General features: G+C 37.0%; 2 protein-coding genes across 2 annotated transcripts in view; one reads left to right on the forward strand and one right to left on the reverse strand.

Annotated features, from left to right (window-relative positions):
- The window catches only part of txnl1 (thioredoxin-like 1), a 12,688-nt gene extending 12,621 nt beyond the window's left edge, over positions 1–67 (reverse strand). The window contains exon 1 of the mRNA XM_088320269.1: positions 1–67. This exon is cut by the window's left edge and continues 132 nt beyond it. The gene's annotated coding sequence lies outside the window, so the exon portion shown is untranslated.
- atp8b1 (ATPase phospholipid transporting 8B1) overlaps positions 1–25,112 on the forward strand; it is a 25,213-nt gene extending 101 nt beyond the window's left edge. The window contains exons 1-30 of the mRNA XM_088320267.1: positions 1–197; positions 7,893–8,074; positions 8,563–8,660; positions 9,190–9,303; positions 9,450–9,548; positions 10,127–10,188; positions 10,413–10,485; positions 11,155–11,225; positions 11,614–11,696; positions 11,875–12,033; positions 12,133–12,221; positions 12,413–12,603; positions 12,845–12,929; positions 13,063–13,186; positions 13,260–13,303; positions 13,401–13,557; positions 13,746–13,934; positions 14,017–14,129; positions 14,246–14,410; positions 14,805–14,916; positions 15,186–15,261; positions 15,341–15,473; positions 15,982–16,110; positions 16,193–16,349; positions 16,804–17,027; positions 17,122–17,205; positions 20,727–20,972; positions 21,999–22,137; positions 23,759–23,889; positions 23,972–25,112. The exon at positions 1–197 is cut by the window's left edge and continues 101 nt beyond it. Of these exons, the coding sequence (XP_088176393.1) occupies positions 7,912–8,074; positions 8,563–8,660; positions 9,190–9,303; positions 9,450–9,548; positions 10,127–10,188; positions 10,413–10,485; positions 11,155–11,225; positions 11,614–11,696; positions 11,875–12,033; positions 12,133–12,221; positions 12,413–12,603; positions 12,845–12,929; positions 13,063–13,186; positions 13,260–13,303; positions 13,401–13,557; positions 13,746–13,934; positions 14,017–14,129; positions 14,246–14,410; positions 14,805–14,916; positions 15,186–15,261; positions 15,341–15,473; positions 15,982–16,110; positions 16,193–16,349; positions 16,804–17,027; positions 17,122–17,205; positions 20,727–20,972; positions 21,999–22,137; positions 23,759–23,889; positions 23,972–24,202 (3,741 nt within the window). The 5' untranslated portion in view covers positions 1–197; positions 7,893–7,911 and the 3' untranslated portion in view covers positions 24,203–25,112. The remainder of the gene's footprint in view (positions 198–7,892; positions 8,075–8,562; positions 8,661–9,189; positions 9,304–9,449; positions 9,549–10,126; positions 10,189–10,412; positions 10,486–11,154; positions 11,226–11,613; positions 11,697–11,874; positions 12,034–12,132; positions 12,222–12,412; positions 12,604–12,844; positions 12,930–13,062; positions 13,187–13,259; positions 13,304–13,400; positions 13,558–13,745; positions 13,935–14,016; positions 14,130–14,245; positions 14,411–14,804; positions 14,917–15,185; positions 15,262–15,340; positions 15,474–15,981; positions 16,111–16,192; positions 16,350–16,803; positions 17,028–17,121; positions 17,206–20,726; positions 20,973–21,998; positions 22,138–23,758; positions 23,890–23,971) is intronic.
- Positions 25,113–26,087: the final 975 nt, after the last annotated feature.

The following is a 26,087-nucleotide window of genomic DNA, read 5'->3' on the forward strand; positions in this document are numbered from 1 at the left end:
AGTTGCGTGGGTTAGTGGGAGGCAAGGCAGGTAAGCTTACGTGGGGGAGGACTAAAGGAGGAAGGGCGGGGTGCCGCCAAGCTTCACTTCAAGCAGGAAGAAGACAAAAACATGGTGCGGTGACACAGTGGCCCGACACCTAAAAAGGCTTCAATTTCTCCGCTTGAATTTGTTTTTATCAACCATCGAAAGACCACGTAAGTTCAATTTAACATTGAATTAGAGTTTATAAATGAGTACCTTTCAGTTTGGTTCCAAAGAGTGCCAAACCCGTTAAAGGGAGTGTCGTGGGTTCACCTGGTCGACTGCTGATTGTTTCATTTAAATCTTCGACATAACCGTACTGTTTTTATTATTTTCCACTGTATATAAACCACATATTAGTATTAATAGCATTTGGACGTTTGTTCAATTGAAAAAAAAATACAATCCAAATTCTCAAAAGCCTTTATCTGATATCACAGTTTTCCAACATTTATTGTGCCAAGGCACACTTTTCCTTAAAGGGACACTGTGTAATATTTGAGCACTTGATATTGCCCTATTGTGCAGTGGAACCAAATGCGAGGGCCGCAAATCACAAGCTGTAATACAAACTTCAGAGATTCTTAAGTGTCCAAACTGTGAGGCTACATCTTTTTTTCTCAATTTTCTGCACTGCCTTTCGCAAGGTTTGTCTTTTTTTGGTGTACCCTTAGCGGAAAGATGGCGGACAATCATTTCAGCTCCTTCTCGGTGAGCGTCACGTTATGGAAAAAAATTACATGTTTACGCACGTTTATATGATAGTTGATGCATTTTTTCTTATCATTCAAATCAGTTTCTTTATCATTATTTTTATTTGATTTTTTTTCTTTAAATTATTTGTTTTTTTAACCAATAGGAGGTGCTAAATAATACACAATGTCCATTTAAACTATCTTAAGGCACACTGCCGGTGTTAGAAAATTAGTTCCTGGCACCATTTTCATGTTTATTTTTCTAAAGCTCAAATGATCATGCTTACTAAATTGACAGCATAATGTGTTTATCCCTTGTGGTCATTGTAGCTCAGGATGTAATAGAGATAATTTATTTTGGTTAATAATTTGTTATTTTACAATTTTTTTTAACCAGTTTTTCAAGTAGAGCATATCAATCGAAGTTCTAGAAAAATAACACAAAAATAACCAAAAACAAATAAATTTCCAGTGAAAGTACTTTAGATGTATTCCATTCTAATTTTTAATGGTTGATTAAGAAAATAAATCAATTTGGCAAAATTATGGGCAAGATTTGTACTTTATTTTATTAGATATAATTTGCAGTGAAATGTTGAACACTTTTGTCAAATAAAATAAATTATAGAATATACTTTACTAACTCATAAACGAATAATTGGTGTGTGTGTATATATGTATATATATATATATATATATATATACACACACACGTTTGCCACCAAATATTATGGAAAAATGTTATGCTCACTCAGCTTATCACTGGAACAAAGCAAATGTACTGAACAGCAACAGTTTTTTTCCAAAATAAAATTGGGCAAAATTCCTGCGGCCTGCTAGACAAACCTTCATGACACACTTGTTGAAATACGTTGCCATATAAAACCTGTGTGTCCACAAATGCCCTTCTCACTACTTTTTCAAACAATATTAATTTTCACAGTAATTTTGGGCTTCAGTAAAATATTTTTGAACTAAATACTGTGTTTATACTATGTGCGCAACAAATTAATTACTCACAACCTTTTGTTTATAAAATGTATTTTGAACTTTATAAGTAATCAATAATTGGTTTTAAATTCACCATATCCTCAGAATTACTGCAGACAAAATATAAATATTCACCTAATTCCTAATGTCTTCCATGGTATATCGTTTATCTTTGCGTTAATTTGAGAAAAAATATTTAATAATGTCATTAATAATACATTTGGTCAAATTTCATGTTTTTATCAACAACCCTCAAAGAGACTGTGTGTATTTGACCACTAGACGTCCCTGAATTGTGTAGGTCAATCAGAAACGTGCTAAGAACACAATAAAGACTACAAACTCCGGAGACGTAAGTGACCCAACTGCACCATTTTTCTTTTAATGTTTTCGCCCGGCCTTTTTCGGGTACCTGTAGGAACAGGGTGGCGTAAAATAATGACAGCTCTCTTTGGGTGACACTCATGCTATGTCAAATAAATGCAAATTTCTTGACCTACGATTTTTTTTAAAAATGAATCTTTATTTGATAGATATTGATCTTTTTATTTTATTAACATTAGATGTTGAAGTTCGTTTTACCACTAGGAAGTGCTAAATACTACAGCCTCCTCTTAAAATTATGGCCAGTCCACATATGTGGGTGATATTTCTGCTACTGTTTTTGGTTCTTTTCAAATACGTATTATTTGGAAGGTGGATGCTTCCTGCCCAACTGTAGTCGTTCATTTTTATTTTGTAAAATAAAGATCTATACATTTGAGTGTTGTCTGACACGGTATACCTATAGACCAAACCAATAACCAAATAATCATTGATGTGTTTTTTACAATGCTACTTTTAACCAATGTTGTACAGTACAATCCAAGGACTAAAGAGAAGAAATAAATTAGTTTACCCTTTTAAGTGAGAAAATAATCTACAGATAAAAAATATTTACATACTTGTTTTCATCATGAATTTTATTGAATTTAGTCCTTCCTTGGTGTGTCGACAAACATACCAATAAGTCATTAAACTATTCTTCATTATGTAGATACAATGTATGAATAAAAACTTAATACCAATTGGCTTGTAAGAACACACACCACATCTTTAGTAAATTCAGATTCTTTATCTTAATTGCCCTAACCAGAAAAAAAGGCTTTCTGTTTTACCACGATATTGCTGTGGTGCACAAAGGTCACTTTTTATCACATCACAAATTTTTCTCTAGATGACTTGTAAAACTCAGGACCCCGTTGCCAACTTCCTGAAGTTGTAGTTCCAAAGAAGGGTGTGTTGGTAGCGCATCAACTCTTTTTTTTTTTTTTGTTTTTTTTTTTTTTTTTTTTTGGGTTTTCCTAAATTGTAAAATAATTCCTTTGTTGTTAACTATTGTATAGTGTTTTAATGTAACTTAACAAAAACACTTTATGATGCCATCTTAAAAAGAACATGTTTGCTAAAATATTTGTCAGTCACAACAGACAGTGTAATGAAACCCCATAATCTCTTATAGCAGCATAGAACACACAAAAAATGGCTAGACAGAATGTGTTTTTATAGCTTTAATCTTTACTTTTTGAACCACTTTTGCTGCTGAAAAGTCCACAAGAATGTTGTATTTCAACACAGTGCAGCCAACGTCTAGTGACCTGCGCCACTGTTTATCCTAAACAAGCACTGAGCTAAAGTTTTGATTATGGAAATACTTTCTGCGTCCTCAAGGGAGAAAAAATGACTTGGCAAATGATAAATTAGGGACTGAATGCAATACAGTACTGAACGTTTCGAGACAATAATACATATTTTATTTATTTCTCATGTTATTGAATTTATATACAAAGTTAATGACTATTTTTCAAAGTTGACTTATTTATCAATAATGAAGGTTTCCCTAATCCAATTACACATTCATTATTTATGATCAGTGTGTTGATTATTAGCCATGAGCTAGATAGATAACCGCATCATAGATTTTACAACAAGCCAAGATTAGCCAAACTCAATTTTAGTTTATACCGCTATTCAAGTGTTATTAACTGTTAGTAATATGTGATGCCATTGTGGTTTATGTCCACAGAAGTAGTTTTGTATCTTTCCACATCGAAATATAAAGGTAGTACTTTTACAGCCTGCCCTATTTGAACCCTAATGCTGTTGCGTTGTACTGTCAGTAGTTGACAGCTTCACTACTTGATTGATGATAGTTGTAGCTCCAAACACACTCCTCTTTATGAGGAACTTCACATTTTTTCTCGCCAATATGAATATGCATGCTGTTTTATTGGAGCCATGCAGAGGAGATGAACCAGCATGAGGTCTCAGTGGCCTGGCATTTAACGGATTTCATTAGTTTGATTCCTGCTGCGAGAACTGCTAGAACAATTTCATCGGTGACTCGAATCAAAGTGAACAGACCTCATTTGATTCTGTTGGTAAATTGTCTTGTTGGCACTTTCTGAAATTACTCAAATATGTAACAAATTGTCAATAATTGAAAAATAATATTGCATTATAATGGCAAGGAAAGAACAATACCAAGGTTTATTCTAATATAGCATTTTTCTCCTAATATCACATTGAGTAATAGATTTTATCATCTAATCTCAACATGGTGAGAACCCCATGACTAAATTCTGCCTAATTGGGCTCACCACATTTAAGTTTTGATTGATTCAAAAATTGTAGCTGTGTTGACATTTCTATGCTTGAAGTCTGAAAGACTCCTAACTTGCATCAATCGCTAAAGTCTAAAGACCATTTGTCCATATTTATTGCTGCTAGCATAGTTGTTTTTGAACAGCAATTTGATCTTTTATTGTATTAAAATTGTGTTGCATTCATATGCCCACAGAGCATGCCAGCTTTCAAACTATCCCCTTCGGCCATAACTTGCTCACTGAGCAGCATCCTTGTGACTTTCCTGTTATTTGCTTTTAACCTTACCTGTCTGAACAAGACCTGAGACACCCCCTGACGCTCTCAGGTTTCACTGTTGTCACCAACGCGAGCTCTCCTCTGTCCCACTTTGCCGATTGCTTACCCCGCCTCAGCCCATTGTTTCCATAACTACATTAGCCAGATTCCACTGAACCTGTTTTTTGAGTCTAGTGACACAACCGGTGAAGTGCCGTATTTTCCACACCATAAGGTGCTCTGGATTATTAGGTGCACCCCCCAAATTAAGTCTTTTTGTCATATATTTTTTTACATACAAGTCTCACTGGACTATAAGACACATGGAATTAAACCTACAGTAAGAGCTACAGATTTTAATTACCTAAACACAACCACCATACCAGTAATTCAGATGACATACTAAAAGGCATTAGATTTGATTTCATTGTCACACTATTCTTGCTCACGGTGCCAGAGACTAATGTTGGAGAATGCAAAACAACTTTTTACTGTAGCTTATGATGAATTGGACTTTGCGCACTTGAACATTTCTGGCCAATTTGGGTTTTTTAGTCATTGTCCGGAAAATACGGTAGTTATGTTTTGCATGTGTGATTAAGTTATCTAAAATGATCTAAATTTATTTCACTTCAAAATATTGACACTTTTCTTAATGTTTACTAATTGCACAGTTGCAAGGTACCTTTGTATTCTCATTACAATATTAACACAAAGGTTGATCACTTGTAGCGATAACTGTCACCAAACCAACTTATTTGAACTCTGTAGATGGGCTATTCAAAAGAAAACAGGATAAAGAAATACCTTGCTATGCCGCGTTTTATTTTTCACATTTTCTCTACTCAAAGGATCTGTATTGTGCATTATGTTGGGGCAGTAGCTCAGGAGGTAGAGTGCTCGTCTTGGGATCAAGGGATCCTAGTTCGAATCCCGGCTCGTCTGTGTTACATGTCGAAGTGTCCTTGGGTAAGACACTGAACCCCTAATACCCCCAATAAGCAGGTTAGCGTCTTACATGGCTGCTATACAAGGCCACTATTGGGAAATGTGAAGCACACTGTAAAGCGCTTTGGGAAGTCTTGACTTGAAAAGCGCTTTATAAATGCAGATAATTTCATTTCATGTTCTGTTTCTCAACGTCTTAACAGTCACGCTGCTTATTATAATTAGACGGTACAGTAGTTAATTGTTAAAAGTTTTTTTTTTTTTTTTCATACAGTACTTTTTTTTTTTTTTTAAAACAAATGCTTGAGTCCGTAAAATGGTATGTTCTTTGTATTAAATAATAGTTTTTAATGATATAACTTTTTAAAAACAATTCATTTTTCTAATTTGCGGATTTTGCCTATCACAGGTTCATTCTGGAACCTAACCTTTACGATAAACGAGTAATAAATGTCTACCTTAATATAATATGTAAACAATTTCTCTGTGTTGGTGTTTTTTGTGGCGTCTTGTTTAACTGAAAGAAAAAACATCAGTTGCGACAGACAACAAAGCATGCAAGTCTGAACCCTGAAGAGAAAATAAGCCATGGATTTCTTCAGTTCCATAGTCCAATCATGATTCCCATGTCTCAATTGCTGTTTGTTATATTGTTAAGTAGGCCTTATCACTCACTAGTATTTTATAGTCTAAGCCTTTTAGGGTTGCAACAACGAAGAGATAAAATAGATTAAAATCGATTGATTGATAAGCGTTGGCAACAAGTTTTATCATTATTCTTTCTGACGTTGCCCTTAATACGTGTAGTAACACTTAAGTCCGACAGAGGGGGCCCCAAGACTTTTTAAAAAACAATTTGATTACAGTATATCCCACTTACAATTTAAAAACATTTTCAGCAACACATTCACACAATCCAAAAACTAAAATGCATAAGTAGGCTAAAAGTGGCTATAAATGTATGAAAACAATAATAAAATGTATACATTTAATAAGTAATAAGTAATTAGGTAAATCAATAAAATGAGAATTGTGGAGATGTATGCATAATGACCATTAAACAAATACATAATACAAATAAATAACAGTAATAATCAACTAATTTGTTAATGATAATAGGAATAAAAGAATAAAATATTTAATAAAAAATAAAATAAAATAATGTGAATATATATATATATATATATATATATATTCATTAAGAATAAGATAAAACATACAAAGGGGGATGTTGACAGCTCATAGCTAATGACCATCTATATCAAACTGTTTGTCTATGTCTATGTGTAATTAAAAGAGTTTCCAGGTCTGACTTGTAGAGAACATTTTAAGGGAGAGTCAGATTTGGTCAAGCTTCACATTTTGCAGTATTTCCTGCATCCATCTGTCTGGTGTTGGAGGGGATTTATGTGTCCACTTGAGGAGGATTTGTCTCCTCGCAAGTAGGTTGGAAAAGTAAATAGCAATTTGTGCTGGTCTAGATTGGCGCGGTAGTGGCGAGGCTCCAAAGAGGGCAATGATTGGGTCGGGGCATATTGGGAAGTCAAGGACTTTACTTAATAATTTGAAAAATTGTAATCCAAAAGAAATTAAGTTTGTGACAAGACCAAAACATATTTAAGTAGTCAACCAGTGACTGTTTACATTTGTTGCATGAGTCCAGCTTTTACTATTTATTTCCAAGATATTTGACACACAATTGACTTTTTTATTATTTAATACAATAGTACATTCAGCCGTTTGGTGCACTATTTTTCTACATGTCAAAAATTTTAATATTTGAAAAAAGAAGCAGGAATTAAAAATGTGTTTTTGAAAAATCCGATTATTCAAAGAAATAATCGACAGATTGATAGATTATTGTAATAATCATTAGTTGCACCCCTCTGGTCCATATACAGTAATCCCTCGGTTATCACAGTTAATGGGGACCAAAACCACCCGCGAAGAGTGAAAATCCGCGAAGTAGCGACGCCCCTTCAAAAATGCTTAAAAAATATATATATATATATATATATTTTTAAAATTATTTTATTTTATTATTTTTTAGACCCTCGAATTTCTGGAACCGCGAAGTAGCGAGGTCCCACTGTACATTTTTATGAAGCACAAGGGTGCTTTACAGTATGTTCTAATTAAGTGTTTGCATTATAAAACCACCGCAGAAAGTATTGGTGGGTTGGTTTGGTTGTTTGGATCCCTTAACCACTGGGGCCGTAGGGGCACCATTTCCTATGGCATGTCTTGGACAAGTACAGCCCAGTGGTGCACATTCCTTTTCCAGGCCAAGAAACTCAAAGTAAGGTTTCTAAAATCAATTTTTTTCGTTCTCAGAAATATCCGCTGTGTGAAAATGAGTTCGCGCCAGGCGGGCACCCTTGGGACTGCAAGGCCCAATGATGAGGTCATGCCGTACAGCGATGATGAGACAGACGATGAGCTTGACATAAGCACAGACGAAGAAGTAGAGCCGGCACCAGGAGCCCCGCAACCTCCTGTAGAAGTCCGACCCAGTGGTAAGATGATCACTCCATCTAAATTGTTATCCACAATAGTGTGTTCTTGTTGAGATTGAGTGCAAGTTCAAAATTAACACATATAACCTTGAGTTTGTTGTGGGGTGCACCCTTTTCAGGTCTACACTAAATGTTATAGAACGGTGGCCGGCAACCACAGAGCTGTGTGTTATTTGGTACTGGGTTGCACACAATTTTTTTTTAACTTATTCTGTATTTATTTGTGTGTACACACATTTTTTTAGCTTAAAGTTGCGGTGCGCATTATGAATTTAGGGAATTGTATTGTACACAGGCAGTATTCAGAGTTATCTCTTATTTTATCAAAAGAAGAAATGAGAAAGAAAAATATTTTAAAGTCACAAATAATGTATGTTGAAGTGCAATAAGTAAAGGTATTCTGATATGTTTTGCATTTGTATTGTCACATCTTCGACAACTAAATACCCCATTGTAAAAGCTGACGTTTGTATATTTTTTCTCTCTAGAGATTAACTGGAAGGTGAAAGCCAATGACCGAAGTTACCACCACCTACCAGAATTTGACAAAAAAGTATGTTTGTGCATCAAGAAGAGCAGATACTCCGTAAGTTCCCACACAATCACGACTTACCAGGCTGATACATTACATCACAGAGCCCCAAAATATATTTGTTTATTTTTTTTTTCCAGTTTTATACTAGTCCTTGCCAAATTCTTGCTTGAACAAAATGAATGACTTTAAAAAAACACACTGCCAACAGTAACAGATTACCTATTATACTAAGTGACTTTATTTTCTGTGTAAATCTCTCCAGATTTCTCCTAATGTGCTTGTTTCTGCCGCATTGTACTTCCTGTTATTAGTGATTTGCAATTGCTTGTTGCACTTTTGAAAACACAACCTAGAAAAAAACGTAATTACACTACTAGTGCTCCAAATTTGAAACTTAAAACATCCGTTACTTCATTTACGTAAGAGTTATGAATAGTGAATAGTTTTATGGTACTCAGCCCATCGTCTAAGCATGTCCTGTCACCACAGTACCAAAATGACATTTGATTAACATTGTTGAATTGTTTTGCCTTTTTGCTCTTCCTGTCTTGGTACTTAATATCAATTGTTATTGTCACAGGGAAATGCCATTAAGACGTACAAATACAATGTGCTCACGTTCATTCCCCTCAACTTGTATGAGCAGTTTAAGAGAGTTGCCAATGTCTACTTCTTGGCTTTGCTCATCTTACAGGTAAATCTGCATTCATCCAGTGACGTTACAGTTGAATGTTGCATGACTTTTGAGAATGAATCCTTAAGTGGGACAGGAAGTCTACCTCATGTCGGAAATCTTGATTAAATGCCTAACCAAACAAACGGCATCTTTTGTCTTTCTAGTGTATTCCAGCTGTCACGACTCTGCCTTGGTACACAACTCTGATTCCTCTGGTTGTTGTTCTGGGTGTAACTGCCATCAAAGACCTGGTGGATGATCTTGTAAGGAAAATAACTTGTTGACAGCATCATGTTCCTTCTGAAACTATAAGGAATTTATGTAAGATGTCTGTGTTTAACCTCAAAACATCTATCGCAACTTGAAATTTTCATATATTTTGTAGAAATGGCAACACACTAGATGTTTGGCTTGGAGATTTATATTAGTTTAAGCTCACAAAACTTGTTTTATTCCTTATATTATGTAAAGTTAAAGGTTCAACATCGTGTTGTATTGATTTAATCCATCACTCTGGGCAGACAGTTCTTTCAACATGTTTTGATGTTGATTTTACTCATGCTTCAGTTAACAAGCCAACATTACTCCGCATCAAAAAGGGAGTAAACTTTGATAGGCTGTTATTCTGAGGACATGTCATTCCTCGACAGCAAGTCCAAAAAAGGCTGCCCCTAAACGAGAATAAAAACGAAAAGAATTTGCTTCCTTACTCATATTCCACAAATGCAATACCAATCAAAATGTCTTGTTAGGATTACTGAAAGCCCACGGAGGATATTATTTTGAAATTCTTTAAGTTAACCTTAAGTCATATTCTCTTTTCCTCGCATTTAACCTTCAGGCTCGACACAGAATGGACAAGGAGATAAATAATAGAAAGTGTGAAGTCTTACTTGATGGACGGTCAGTGCTTGCTCATATTTTCTTTCTATACATTTTTGGAGTTTAAAGAAAATGTATTTGAAAAATACAACTTCACAAAAAAGCATGAAATCAGTTGTTTCTTTTTTTAATATACATTTTAAATAAAATTTTATATGAAGTTGATTTCATAATTTTTAGATCGATGTATATTCAAGTTAATTGACAAACTGCAACAATATTCTGTTTTTGTGTTCGTCACTCAGGTTCCAAGAGTCAAAGTGGAGACACATTGAAGTTGGAGATGTCATTCGTCTAAAGAAAAACGATTTTATTCCGGTATGTCACGTGTCACTTACCCGTAGTTCACAAGAATGTGGGTATGAATAATTGTTTGACATGACCTAACTAAGGACAAGCCCCCAAAGTGTACAGATGAATGTCATTAAGTCTGACAAAATTAATTTTTAATTGATAAAAATAGTGATGTTTCATTTAACTTGTTTGCAACATACTCTAAAATGATACGGTATTTTTTTTAAAGCAAAAGGCTAAAATACAGTTTTTTTTTTACATGAACGAAATGTCATTGGTACTAGTATTATTTCTTAGATATTTTTTTCCCTGAAGGTAAGCTGTAATTCAGAAAGATTAAAGTCAAACACAAATACCTAAAAAATAAGAATCTTGATATGATAAAAAGTCCCTTTATATGCTTAGGCTGCTGTTGGCTGCATCGGCTCGCTACAACGGGTCAGGTGTATCGACATTTCGTTCTGTGTACATTGTTACAAAGAATGACAATACAAAGGAAATTATTATTATTATTATTATTATTAATAGTTTCTCTGATTTGGTTGAAATGCACAGTGTATTTACCCCGGTTAACCACTACTCTACCTACCTCGTCCAATTTTAACTAATGCAATGTGTTACACAGGCAAACTAGGTTACCCAGGCATCTTGTTTGAACTGTCTAGTGTCTAATTTAATTTTTTGTTTTCTCAGGCAGACATGTTGCTGTTATCTAGCTCTAACCCGAACAGCCTGTGCTATGTGGAAACAGCAGAACTTGATGGGTGAGGCTTTTAACTTGATATCAAACAAATGGAACAAAACCACTGGAAACATTAACTCTGGGAATGCAACAGAACTGTTGAGTGTTGTGTAATTGTGAAACAAAGGTTTATGTCTGTTTTCCGACCACAAGTGCTGTGTCCACACATTACTCGTTGTCATTTACCACTACTGCAAATATGTTTCTATTTGTCTTTGACCTATGTGGCTATTTTGAAAGAAGTTAGACACACCTTTTATTCAAACATTTGTAGTCTAACCTCAAAGGGTATCACTATTAGATACAAAGTACAGATATAGAAAGTTCTTGCTGTATGCCATTAATCAGCGTCACTGAATTCTGGTGAGCAATAAACATAATAAGTTGTTTTGCTTCCGCGCCCCTTTCAGAGAAACCAACCTTAAGTTTAGGATGGGACTTCGAGTGACTGATGAAAGGCTGCAGGAGGAACGTCAAATGGCTCAGTTTGATGGTAACATCCTTTTTTTAATGGCACCAATATATTTTGAGCTACTTTAAATCATTATTTTTCTGTTGACGAGAGACATACAAATTTTGCTTTGTAGAAGTTTCCATTCGGATTTCTTTTGAGATAAACGGGCTGCATCAAAAGGAATGTGTTAATTAATTGTATCCCATTTATTTCATAGCATTGATTGAATGTGAGGAGCCCAACAACCGTTTGGATAAGTTTACAGGGGTGATGCATTGGAAACAACAACGTTACCCGTTGGACCTGGACAATATGTTGCTACGGGGTTGCAAAATCAGAAACACAGAAGACTGTCACGGTCTTGTCATCTTTGCAGGTTGGAATATTATGAAGATGTAAACTCAATCAGAATTTTCCTGTTTTGAATTGCCACCGTCAAAATTTGTATATTTTTGCAATCATCTTTCCCTTGTAGGTGCTGATACAAAAATCATGCGAAATGGTGGGAAGACAAGGTTTAAGAGGACCAAGATTGATGAGCTGATGAACTATATGGTCTATACTGTGAGTTGAAGTTAAATACAATGGTTATAATTTGACTCTTTTGTTTTAGTTTTTGTTGTTCAGTAAGTTTAAAATTGCAATTGTGGCATAATATGTCACAATGTCCTGCTTCAAATATGTTAGTTATTGTCATAGAATCATTCAATCTCAAAACTAAGTTAGAAACCTGTGTATATGTGACGACTCCACAGATTTTTGTCCTGCTGATTTTGGTGGCTGCAGGACTTGCTATTGGTCACAGCTTTTGGTATGAGGAAGTAGGGGCCAAAGCCTGGTATTTGAATGATGGAAGAGATGATTCAGTCTCTTATCGCGGATTTCTCAGCTTTTGGGGCTACCTTATCGTTCTGAACACGATGGTGCCTATTTCACTCTATGTCAGGTTAGTAAAAAAGATTAAGTATCAATAGATTATCTGAGTCTAATGATGAAATATATTCCACCCTACTGTTTTCTCTGTAATATGGCTGTCAATGTCCTGTGGAGGAGGCTGGAATATGTCTCGAATGGGGTTTACTCGGTTCTAAAGTGACAATCTTTATGACAATACATTGTTGTTCTTGATGCTAACCAAACAACAGGCACACACATGTGTAAAATGTCTTTCCTTGGTCTTTGTTCAGTGTGGAAGTAATCCGTCTTGGCCAAAGTAATTTTATCAACTGGGATTTGCAGATGTACTATGCAGAGAAAGACACACCAGCAAAGGTACATTTAGGATGCATTGTAAACTAGCAAATAAAAACTTTTTGTGACATTGGTTATTTTTTAACAAGTCCTATTTTAAAAATTAACATCCTGACAGGTTGCTAAACATACCTTCTGATCCAATTCTTCTTAGGCTCGGACCACCACCCTAAATGAGCAGCTCGGACAGATTGAATACATTTTCTCAGACAAAACGGGGACGCTGACGCAGAACATCATGCAGTTCAAAAAGTGCACCATCGCTGGACGGAGCTATGGTAATGAGCATATTCCATGCTTACCTGTGACACAAAATATTGTTGCGTTAACATTTTGTCTGATTCCCAACAGGTGACCCAACCACTGCTGAGGGAGTGCGCTTGGACCGTGGAAAGGTAAGACAAAAAAGAAAGTATGTCATTTGAATCATTGCACTAGATTAGAAATACATTTAAATGCAACTACAGTTGTCAACTCTGCTCTTTATTAAAGCCAGTGGACTGGAGTTGGAATCAATATGCTGACAAAAAGTTCCAATTCATGGATAATTCCCTCGTTGCCAGTATGAGATCGAAGAAGGATAAAGAGGCGATTGAATTCTTCAGACTTCTCTCTCTTTGTCACACTGTCATGGTTGACAACAAGGACGGTATTCATGACTATTTATTGATTTTTTTATTATCTAGTCCACGTTTCAGTATGATTATCCAGTTTGTATTCTAAATCTAATTATGTATTGAATTTCCTTTATTGTAATTTATATTATTGTTGTTAAATATTGTATGCAACGAGATGAGAAATGGCTTAAACATTTTGATCTATTTTTTTTGTCCTCAGGCGAGTTGGTGTACCAAGCAGCATCTCCAGATGAGGGCGCGCTAGTAACTGCTGCTCGCAACTTTGGTTTTGTCTTTCTTTCACGAACTCAAGACACAATCACCATCAGAGAAATGGAACAAGAGAAAACCTACGAGATGTTGGCTCTCCTCGACTTCAACTCTGACCGCAAACGCATGTCCATCATCTGTATGAGTCAAACAAATCATTTTGTTACCCAATTCAAGGTGTAAATGAATGAAATTTTAATCCTAATATTTTGGGCTTTCAGTGAAGTTACCAGATGGTCGCATACGTCTTTATTGCAAAGGGGCTGATACAGTCATCTACCAACGACTTTCTCCTAATTCTAATTACAAGGAGTCCACTCAAACTGCCCTAGACGTGAGCTCGTTTTACTTATCTCTGATTTCAAAGACTCAAATGTTTTATTTCCTTTCCAGCACTGAGTATATGAAATGTAAAGGTAGTTTTTGAGATCTGTGCTATGTACACTGCAGAAATTTGCCAACGAAACGCTGCGAACACTTTGCTTGTGCTACAAAGACATCAGCAGCAGCGAGTATGAAGCCTGGTCCCGGAGACACATGGAGGCTCAAGTGACCATGGTCAACAGAGAGGCTGCCCTCGATCAAGTGTATGAGATGATTGAGAAAAATTTCATTGTGAGTGAGAAATGACAAATATTGTATTGTTTTAAAATGTCAAAAAAACCTTTTCAAAGTACATAATTAATTGTCATGTTAAATACCTATTGGAATTTAGTGGGTGATGTGGTTCTGCAGCAATCTAATACCCTCATCTAACCTCAACTTTTTTTTTTTTTGGTCTGTAGATTGATATCTCTGGTCAACATCTATTTGTTGACTCTTGTTTTGTACATCTTAGTTGCAAACATACACAATTTTCGCTGTGGAATTTATACATTTTATGTTGGAGATACTGTTCCAATGAATTTATGAAGGGAAAAATACAGTACTTCAATAAATCTCTTTGCCATATATTGAAAATCTGTAAAGTTAAACTGAGGGAGCCTTATCAACTTTGTTTTTTGTCCAGCTGATTGGAGCAACAGCCATTGAAGACAAACTTCAAGAAGGAGTACCAGAAACTATTGCTAAACTGGCGAAGGCTGACATCAAGATCTGGGTTTTGACTGGGGATAAGAAAGGTACTTAACCTCAAAACAACAGTTAGAAGATGTGGGTGATTTCTTCCCATATGGTTCGTTCATATTGCGGGGTGAAGGGGCACTGTTTTTCTGCCAATTGAAAATTGATGACTTTGACTATTGTGCATGTAAACTAAATGAGGAACACAGTGAAACAAAAAAAGTGTTGCACTGGCTTGAATAATTGACAAATCAACTATCAGGTGACACTATACAATTAAATACATTTTGCTCATGAGTCATTTCTCCATTTTATTTCCTTCTTTCAGAAACCGCAGAGAACATTGGATTTTCATGCTCCCTTTTGACAGACGACATGCACCTTCACTATGGAGAGGATGTTAAGTAAGTTTTAACGAATTTTAATGAACACCACAGTCTCATTTTACTGATCTCGAATACATTGTTTTTTTTCGGTCACCAGTGAACAGCTGAGTCTCCGACAAGCTAAGAGGAGACAGGAGCCTCCGACTCCTAGCAGAGGCAAAAAGAAACCTGCAGAGCCATTCTTCCCTGAGCCAGGCAAAAATGCTCTCATCATCACTGGAGGGTGGCTGGTAATATATTTTCAGACTACTTTTTGGATTGTTTAAAATGCAAAGTAAATGTTCCTTTCCTTCGCTAAAATTTCCTTGCTGTGTTTTTCGAATAATGGTGGAACATTAGAGCTGTGCGATGATGCCCTCCCAAAAAACTTGATTTTTAACAGTCAGTCTGGACAATGGTAATAAGGATTTTAAGCAATAAAACTCACCCAATGAAAATTTATTGAAATGGGTTTTTATTGGTTAAAAGACGCACCCTATGCAAAATGATCTGTCAAGAATTAATGATTCTAAAATCAATCATTTTAAAGCAATAGTAACATGCATAGCTGGTGAAAAAAACCTACTCATTGATTTTGACTAACTTGTTTGAATTCCAAAGGAAAATGTTTTCACAAAAAAAAAATGATATTGTACCCAAGAAAAAGACGGACTATGTCATTAAAGACAATGTTGCCTTCTAGACTCCGAACAATCCTTGAAGACACATTTGACATCCTATTTTTCGTCATTTTCTCAGAATGAGATCCTGTATGAAAAGAAGAAGAAACGTCGCCGTTTGCGTCTTCGTCGTCTGGGGAAGCGACCGCCTCCCAGCAGCCCTCAAGATGGACAGCCAATGAATGAATGGGAGAAGGAGATGAGACAGGTTAAAAAATAAACAAATACTAAACAGGAATTGGAAGGCCTTTTTGAGTTTTCATGATCACCAGATTGATTTTTCTCCCCAGATTGACTTTGTGGACATGGCCTGCGAGTGTGAATCTGTGATTTGCTGTCGCGTGACACCAAAGCAAAAAGCTAATGTGGTCAGCTTGGTTAAAAAGTACAAGAACGCAGTTACCTTGTCCATAGGAGATGGAGCTAATGATGTCAACATGATAAAAAGTACGTCTGAAAATGTGTAGTACAGTCTTGCATTAATATTCACAGGGAGCAACAAACAATCTCAAATGACATTTATCGTAATAAAGCCTGTGCAAGTCTGATCTTCTAAAATCAGTCTGCAAATCATTATTTGGCTAGATTAACCTATAAATCAAAAATTAACTTTTGAGACACACAGCTTAGTTGTGTGCAGCATCACATAGAAATAGTGTGTCACATCGCTAGTTTTATTAATTAACGATTCTCTTTTTGTCTGCATATCTCAAAGCTCCAATTGGTTTGCATTCTATTTGCTGTTATTTTAAATATACAGGATCCAAAATTATAAAGTAATAAAATAAAAAATGGTTAAATGGATGATTTTTCATCAATGCATCATTAATCTGTGGGTATCCACTTCACAATTTAATGGTCCACTTATTAACACCTCTTTTTTTACTTGCCTCTCACCCAGCCGCAGATATTGGTGTCGGCATCAGTGGTCAAGAAGGGATGCAGGCCGTCATGTCCAGTGATTTTGCGTTTGCTCAGTTCCGTTACCTGCAACGACTCCTACTTGTGCATGGACGCTGGTCTTACATCCGAATGTGCAAGTTCCTTCGGTTCTTCTTCTTCAAAAACTTTGCCTTCACGCTGGTCCATTTCTGGTACTCTTTCTTCAGCGGATACTCTGCACAGGTCAGGACCGTGTCTTACAAATGTTGACATTAATGCCTGCTGATCACCGATTCAGTATTTTTACTAATCATTTTTTAATTATTTTGTCCCTTAGGTGGCATATGAGGACTGGTTCATCACACTCTACAATCTATTCTACAGCAGCTTACCTGTTCTTCTAGTTGGACTTCTTGATCAGGTAAAACTAAAGCGGTCATAGGACCAGTTTACACGAGTGGATTTAACTATGATTACATCTGAAACAAATGTTTCTCCACTCTAGCCAAATATTCATGCAGATCACAATACAGGTCGGAACATTTTTCCACTGTGAGGTGTGTCTGCTTTGTAAATACAATGACACCAGCAGGATTTACTGTAAGGACAAAGAATTAAAGGTGTGCTACTGTGCTGTAGATTTTCTTATTGAGCAGTTGAGGTACAAAAGTTTCAAGATTTGCAGCAATGTGTTTAAGCTGTAGCTAACGATCAGCCTTTGAGTACTTAAGTGGGTTAATTCTAGTTGAATGCTTTTTAAAATTTTGAATATCAATTACATTAATTATGTTAGGGGCCGGTCACACAGACATTTGCGGCTGAATCACGGCCAGAAATTTCTGCCTTTGAGGCGGACGCTATTGGGCGCCCTGAGATCGCCATTCAGACGAGATACAGCGGTGCTTAACACGAGGTCGGAAATTCGCGCGCGGGTGGCAGCGCGAAATTGTTTGGCGCTGCTCAAGTATTCAGAGCGCGGGTACACAGCCTTTCACGAGCGTATTGAGGCTGAACTGAGCAGATACAGTTGGGCGCTGTTGGACGTTTTGAGACCGCCATATAGACGAGATAGAGCAGTGCTTTACTCGCGGTCGGAAATTTTCACGTGGTTGGCCGCGCTCAAAACTTTTGGGCTGCTCAAAAGTTTGAGCACGTGTTAAACCGCGTGCCGCACACGTGGTCAACACGAGGAAATGACGCGGAACGACGTGCTCTGGCCGCGGCCAGGGCGTGCTAACACATGGGTAGGACGGGAAATTTCAGCGGGTAATCGTGGGTGGAGCATGGTAATAGCATGTTCTGCGCCTGTATCGCGGTGTTATTACGTGAAATTAGCGTGTTACGCGTGTGACAGTCAAACGCCTTTCTCCGCGTATAAACAGCGCGAATGCCGAGCACACGTCAGTTGTGCTCGTGACGTCAAGGGGGTGAACATGGATCCCCGTCAGTGTAGTTTCTCCATTTCGAATAAATCTTTCGGTGCAATCGTCTCAGCAAGGCTTTAATGCTAGGACCTTAGCTTGGCCTTTTGGCTGAGAGTAAGAGTCCCGGCTCCTAAGCTTTGTAACGTATTATTAACTAATCTCATCTCCCATCTCATCTCATCAGCCGTACCGCTTATCCTCATTAGGGTCGCGGGGGGGCTGGAGCCCATCCCAGCCATCTCCGGGCAGGGGACACCCTGAACTGGTTGCCAGCCAATCGCAGGGCACACAGGGACAGACAATGCATTCGCTCATTCACACCTAGGGACAATTTGGACCGGCCAATTCACCTGAAATGCATGTTTTTGGAACGTGGGAGGAAACCGGAGTGCCCGGAGGAAACCCACGCAAGCACGGGGAGAACATACAAACTCCGCACAGGAAGTCTGGAGCTGGATTTGAACCCACGACAGGTTCCCATGACATGAACTGTGCCGCACAAGCGCTAACCACTGCGCCGCCGTGCTGCCTATTAACTAATCGATAACGGATAAAGAATAATGAATAAAGAAGATAGAACAATAACCCTTAAAGAATCCCCCCCCCCCCTTCAGCATAGTGACCTCGTCTTAATCCATTTTTATATCTTGACATTTCTTTTCAAGATAATAAAATAAAAATGATGCCATAGCTTGAAATCTTGATCTTCACGGGACTGTGTCTTGTGCGGTTATGATTTCTACAGCCCGGTGCCGAGATATGCATCCCCTCGCTAATACAACCGCTTTTACCTCGTTTTATCTCACTTATAGGGAATGTAACGGCGAACATATAACCAAAACCACTTCGTCTTGCATTTGTTGGAAATGTAATACAAATTAAACCATTCCGTCTTTGTTTTTGTTGTGAACGTAATCGAACGGTAAACCCTCCCCCCCTCGCGTGAACGCGCATTCTGCTGCGCTTCCAACGAAAGCGATCGTATTATATATAAAACGCTTATTAAAACTATAAAGCGAGCTAATTATAACAATTGGGAGATCCTAGTCTATATAACGCGTATATTTAAACAATAAAGCGCGACCGTATTCTACAAAATGCGTTTGTTAACGTGGATGAAAAAGTCACGCGAGGGGGTGGGGCGGTGTGGGTGTTGCGTAGGAGTCAGATTTGGGCACAACACCGGCTCGGGAGCTTTTATACCCGTGGTCCACACGAGAAAATGACGCAGAAATGACGCGATGAGGAAGCGGAACAGTCGTCGGCGTCTGTTTTGTGGGCATACCACCGATGAACAGCGGGTTGGCCAATTTTGCGCATTTTCCACCACGGGCAAAAAAAAAATTTTTAGCCGTGATTCAGCCGCAAACGGCTGTGTGACCGGCCCCTTACCAAAAAGAAGTTGTATAAAAATACGTTTTTTTTTATATTGACAAACTGAGTGTTACAAGAAACTAGAATGTCGCTTGTTACCGAATCATATGTTTTCTTAACAAATAAAATAAATTAATGAAAGCAGGCCATTTCCAACCTTTTTACATTTTTCCATACATTGGATAAATGACACAAGTAGAATAACCAACAGAATAGTTATTGTGAGCTGCGCCGTTTCTGCTGGACATCAGCAGTACATAGATTTGCAACATTTTATTATGTGATAAAGGCATGAAAATCTCTCACCTTATGGAGAAATGTACTGTTTTGAAGTCAAAGAGGGTGGCCTATGTATGGATCCGAGGATAAAATGTTTTGAGGTGGGGAGAGAATATAGTGAGATTTCCCAGAATGAATTGGGCATTTGAGGTGTTGCCTTTTGATTTCAAAATGGGGTAGTTCACGCAGGTAGGAGTACTGCATTTATTCGTGTGTAACACGAATTAGACTTTATCCCATTATCGCACGGTACTGGGGACAAATGATGAAGAATTAGGAAAACAAAAAGTTGTCCTTCAAGATAAAAGCACCACTCTTTGGTGTATCTTATGACAAATCGTACTTTGAAGGACATTATATTAATACATTGTAAAATTTTATGTTGGTATTGTTTTCATGGTTATAAATGATTTGAATTATCACCGCATATATTCAACATTTTTCACTTTCAATGCTTAGTTTGAGCTGGAAAAGGTTAAACCAAATTTTTATACCAATGTGTCATAGAACAAATTAGAGGTATTTATTATGAACAAATTCGGTATTTCCTCCACACCCTTTTCACCTTTTTTAAACCTGACTCTTCATGCCTGGTGATAAATTTTGTTGTTTTAGTATTCGCAAGATTTAAAGAATGATAATTCACGAAAACAATCTATTTGTTCTATGAATGAAGTGGATACTTGTTTTTGTACCTATTGTCATCCAGTGGATGTAGTTTGTTTTGTTTGTTGCAGGGATAAAAATAAAAAGGCCATTTATTTTATTTGCAAGGTTGACAATGCACATTCTGCTCTAGTAGCTTCAGAGTCACTATCCACTAAGGTCTGCATATTCTGAAAAAATCCATTTGTATTTTCTGCAGGACGTCAATGACAGACTAAGCCTGAAATTCCCCAAACTTTATCTGCCTGGTCAGAAGGGGACCTATTTCAACTACAAAAACTTTTTTATCAGCTTGTTCCATGGAATATTCGTATCCCTTATTATCTTCTTCATCCCTTATGGAGCATTTTTGCAAACCATGGGCCAAGATGGAGAAGCCCCCTCTGACTATCAGTCCTTTGCCGTAGTCACTGCCTCATCGTTGGTTTTTACAGTCAATCTACAGGTCAGTGACTCGAAGATTGGATCGGTTAAGTTTGACCTATATTTGTGGTTGTTTTTCCTCATTTACTGAAATGTTCCTTAATTTGTTTCAATTTATGTACCCTCTGATTTTTTTTGCCCTTTTTTTTGGTAACCAAGTACAACATTAACTTATGTTTCATTATTTTTCTGACTATACTAGCATTTTGATTTTGGTATTTTATGGGGTTATTATTCTGGGTGAAAATTGCTTACCTTTCTCTGTCTCTTTGTCTATTGATTCCCTCATCTCTCTTTCTCTTTAATTTTCTCTTTTGCTCATTCTCTCCTTATTTTCCTCTTTTCCCTCTCGTATTCTCTCTCTCTATCATCCTCTCTTTCCCTCTTTTTCTCAGTTTCTCTTTATTTCTCTTTCATTGTGGTTTTTTCTCTTTTCCTTTCTCTTTTTTCATCTTTCTCTCTCCCTCTCTGTTTCATCTTTCCTACTTTTTTGCTCTTTCTTTCTCTCTCCTATTTTTCTCCCCTCTTTCTCTCCATGTATATCTCTTTAGATCTCCTTATCTTTCTCCCTCTTTTCCTGTGTCATCGATCTCTTTCCCTGCATTATTTTTCTCTAATTTATATCAACAAATAAGATTATTTTTTTGAAAAAAAGATGATATGTATACATAAATAAACATTTCTATTTAATCGGAAAACGTAAAAATTAAGTGGTCAAAATTATCTGTTCGTCCTTTTAAGGAATTATTTGTTTCTAATAAAATTTGTTCTAATTACATAAAAGTTATGAATGTATTACATGGCAAAAAGGTGCCCCAATTACTTTTATTTATTTTTTTAAATGGACTTGGGCAGCAATGCAACCTTCTAATCTACAGTTTATAATCTGTTGACGGGCCCTCCAATCTGGACAGAAAACTAATTTCCTGATAGAGTAATATTGTAATTCTGATAATTTGGCCACAAAAGAACGACACAAATTTTTAGAAGAGACACTGATCAGTGTGTGCGTATCTCCAGTAACAACCCCTTCTCTTGATGCCTCTAGATCTCATTGGATACCTCCTACTGGACCTTTGTCAACTGTTTTGCTGTTATAGGTAGCATAGCCATCTACTTCGGCATTATGTTTGACTTGCACAGTGCTGGCATTCACGTCATCTTCCCCCAACAATTTACATTCACAGGTCAGTGGGTCATCTAGCGCCTTCCTCTGCCTCAACTTCAGTCTTTAGTTAACCTTAAATTTTGGAACACAATCAATTAAAAGGTGCATACTCAAATTTAAGGAACGAAACTCAATTTGTTTTTTGTACAAGCTGGTTTTTAAGCCAGGGCTTAAACAGCCATAAAAATGAACTACTTTACGTCCATTTCTTACATTTTATGCCTCGCGCAGACCTGGCGCCAGCCGCGTAGGAATTTTGCCTGCAAAACGCCAATTGCGCCGTGTCCCCGCACACCAGATCCTGTTTTCAGTTGTGTCGTTTTTCTGTTCTGCTCAAAGTTTACGTGTTTTCAGATTTTGTGACCTTTCAAGAAGGCGATTAGAAAGATGAGCACATATTTACCACCGCGCCAAAATCAAACGCGAATGAGGGCTGCCTCTTGTAAAATGGGAGCCATACACAGTATTTCTGGATGACAGCACCAGTGTATCCATACTGTGGAGAATACTGACATATTGCAATACAGACGTGTATATTTTTGTTATTGTTATTGATCATTGCTACAGTAACTTGCATTCGCTTGTCATCGTTCCTCGAGGATTAAAGGACATTTCCATATCCTGAAAATGACGGCGATTGTTAATTAACACTGCTGTTCAATTCAAATCGGAGGTAAAATTGTCTCTAAAAAATCTAGCCTGACACAAAGTTTGCGAGTATTAAAACCCGACCTAGTCCAAACCCGACCAATTAACTTGCAGGACTGGGCCCGAAGCGAACCCAAAATTTCGTATCTTTTTTTTCGAGGACTTTGGAAAAGGAAAGGGATTTCTGATGAATTATAGAAGCCTGACTTTTGTAACAACATTTAAGTTTAACAAAACTGTACAAACATTTACATTGTTTAGATTTCTGTTCAGGCAGAGGTTACATTAACTGACAGTTTTTGATCATTGACTGATCTATTTTTTTTTTAATTATTTTTTTTAAGAGGTAACGGGGAAACTTAAAGCTGTCTGTCCTTTTGACAGGTTAAAAATTGAACCATAAACACCGTGGCAGTACGTCCTTAAAAACCGAGCGCACTTTAAGATAGAACGAAGCAGAGCGACAAAGAAAAACAATGACTGGAAGATAATAATTATTTAAAAAAAAGGTGCTGAGATAGAAGCCCAGCTGGACTTTAACATAATGATTGACATTTTAGTCCCGTCCCGATCTTTCTGTAATGATTGCTATCTTAAGCTTCGGCTTAAGATCTTACCTATGATTTAAATGTTTAAATTTAGGACTTTGTGTGAGGGTGGAGAAGTTAAAAAAAAATTATAGTAAGTATGTGGTAAATATTGAATATGTACTGTCAAAGCTCCCACTTTGCTCCTGGTATGTATGTATTATATAAATAATGTTGGCAAAACACATGGACTAATTTCTTCTTTCAAACGGCATCAAATCGTTTTCGGATGTCACTGCAGTGCGTTGTGGAAAAGAACAGCGCACCGTTTACCTCTGCTCCGCCACGAAAAAGCAACACCGTATCTAAAGCTGCATTGTTTAAAGTGTAGCAAAAGAAGTAGAAGCTCTATAGTCGGGAATTTACGATAATCTACAAAATGGCACGATTTTTTTCAATTCTCAGGAGCAGCATCAAATGCCCTCCGCCAGCCTTACTTGTGGTTAACCATCATCCTCACTGTGGGCATCAGCCTGCTGCCTGTCATCTGTATCCAGTTCCTCCATAAAATCATCTTTCCTTCCATTGGAGACAAGGTAACGTCAAACTTGCACCCTCACCAGCCTGTCATGGAAGCCATAGTTGTATAATCAAACCCCCTCCACTTTTGTTCTCAAGATCCAGAGAAATAGAAAAAGATATGAGTTGGAAATGCAACAGGAGTCAAAGAAAAGGCCAACGGGCTTTCAACGTGGCGCACGTTCCCGCCGTTCGGGCTATGCCTTTTCCCATTCTCGAGGATACGCGGATCTCATCGCTTCCGGCAGGAGCATTCGGAGGCGCCCTGCATCGCGAGTCGGACCTCAGAGCAGCATCAGGGAGGTTTCTGAAAGAGCTGAGAACATTTAACGGATGGAAACTGGTGAAATGTAAAACTGTTGCGCTTTCCCCGTTTCTGGTATTAACCTTTGGCAGAAACTATCTGCGACAAATTCTTCTCAGGTGGGTAAAATGGATAAAAATGATGACATCAAAGGTATACTTTGAAATATATATATATATTTTTTTTAAAGTGGCAGAATACCTGAGACTCTCGCTCTTCCACTGTGCATATAAAAATGCACTACCAAAGACGAAAAAACTGCCATTATTTTAGTCATGCACTGACAGTGTGACTCGCAATTTTGTCATTTATTTAACTCAGGGTTTTCTGTTTTTTACTAAGCTTTATTTTGTTTTAAATACGTCGAGTTCCTCCTGCACACATCGCACCACCTTTCCAGTAGGTATGGCTAAAGTCCTTTGTGCACTTCAAAAGAAATCTTTAAATATTTTTTTTAAAACATAATTTTAATGTTTAATGAATAAAGGAGGGATGTTACAATGTTGACGTGTGTGAGGTGGCTCTCTGTCAAGTGTTGAGTAATTTGTGAAATTCACTCAGGTGGCTGACTTTTCTGGCCACTAGTTTTAGCATTGATTGTTCCGATAAAATCTTTTTCTCCCACCCCTATAATGTAAGAAATCTTAATCTCCCCCTTTTTCTCTAAGCTTTTATAATTGATTGCATATCTTTGCATGTGGATATGACCAAATGTCTGTTTACGTTCAGATGTAATTTTGTCCGCCCTACAGTCTATTTAATTTTCTGATGTCCGTGTCCAAGACAAAACTGCACCATTTTTCTGGTACTGTACGCAGATGTGTTGTTGTTTTTTTAAATTATGAATTGGATCAAGTTGACCCAAAAAGTTGAGAGTGGTTTGAATTGAGAATTTTATGATAGTGTTAATAAAAACCAAGAGTTTGTGTATCGATATGATTGATTTTACCTTTATTCTGGGCCAAATTGTGTTCTCTGGAAAATTGATGTCTTTATCAAAGTGATAATTGACAGAGAGGTATTGTCCATGTTGAAATACTTATTTTTAATACCACAAATTTATGACCAAATTACTTTCAGTCACTACAGTTTTTATACTTAAATGCATTTACGTTTCATTGCAGGAACTTGCACTGCACAGTATAAACAAATGTTTTTCAGTACACTTTTAAACAGTTTTATTTGTCACGGACTTTCTTTACTGTTTTAGTAATTACTCATCAGTGTCTTGGATACTTCTGCATACATACCTGCCTCCACATCCTTTTCTTTATTTACTTTTTGGCGATATCTATATCAAATGATCCCCTTTTCATAGGATTTTGTTTAAGTTTGACAGTACTTTTTGCAACCTCTGGGTGGCATTGTAACACAATTTTGCCAAATAGTCAAAAACTGGTATACAGTACTGCATTTTCCTTTTCCTTGGAGCTACGCAAACCTTCAGGGTATTCTTTTGTGCAATAAATTAGAGCGTATGAATGTCCCCATTTGCCGTATAAATGAGAGTAAGTGCCGCCTACATTGTAGGATTGTGTCCTACCAGGCTTCATGAGAGAAGGGAAACAGTAGAACACGAGATTACATCTTTTTTTTTCTTTTGTGAACGTATCAGAATAAAATTGTCATGGTGTAACTTGATCCCTTATGGTTACGTATATACAATATCCTCCCAAAATGCTTTGCGATATTCATCGCTACACATATTTTACAATTGTATTAACACAACCCCCAAGATTATCGGAAATCAGAATAGGAGTTCCAGGTTCCTGGCATAAATGCCATTTGAGTTAAATTACTCTTTAAAGCAATCTTATCCTTATTCTGTTAATCTGCATTATCTTTGCAATTGTTTACTTTCATCAAATGAATTTCACCCATTGTATCTTTATTTTTGGCCTATCCTTATGC

This window comes from Urocampus carinirostris, chromosome 16, assembly GCF_059441175.1.
Source record: "Urocampus carinirostris isolate Australia breed hairy pipefish chromosome 16, RoL_Ucar_1.0, whole genome shotgun sequence".
NCBI lineage: Eukaryota > Metazoa > Chordata > Actinopteri > Syngnathiformes > Syngnathidae > Urocampus > Urocampus carinirostris.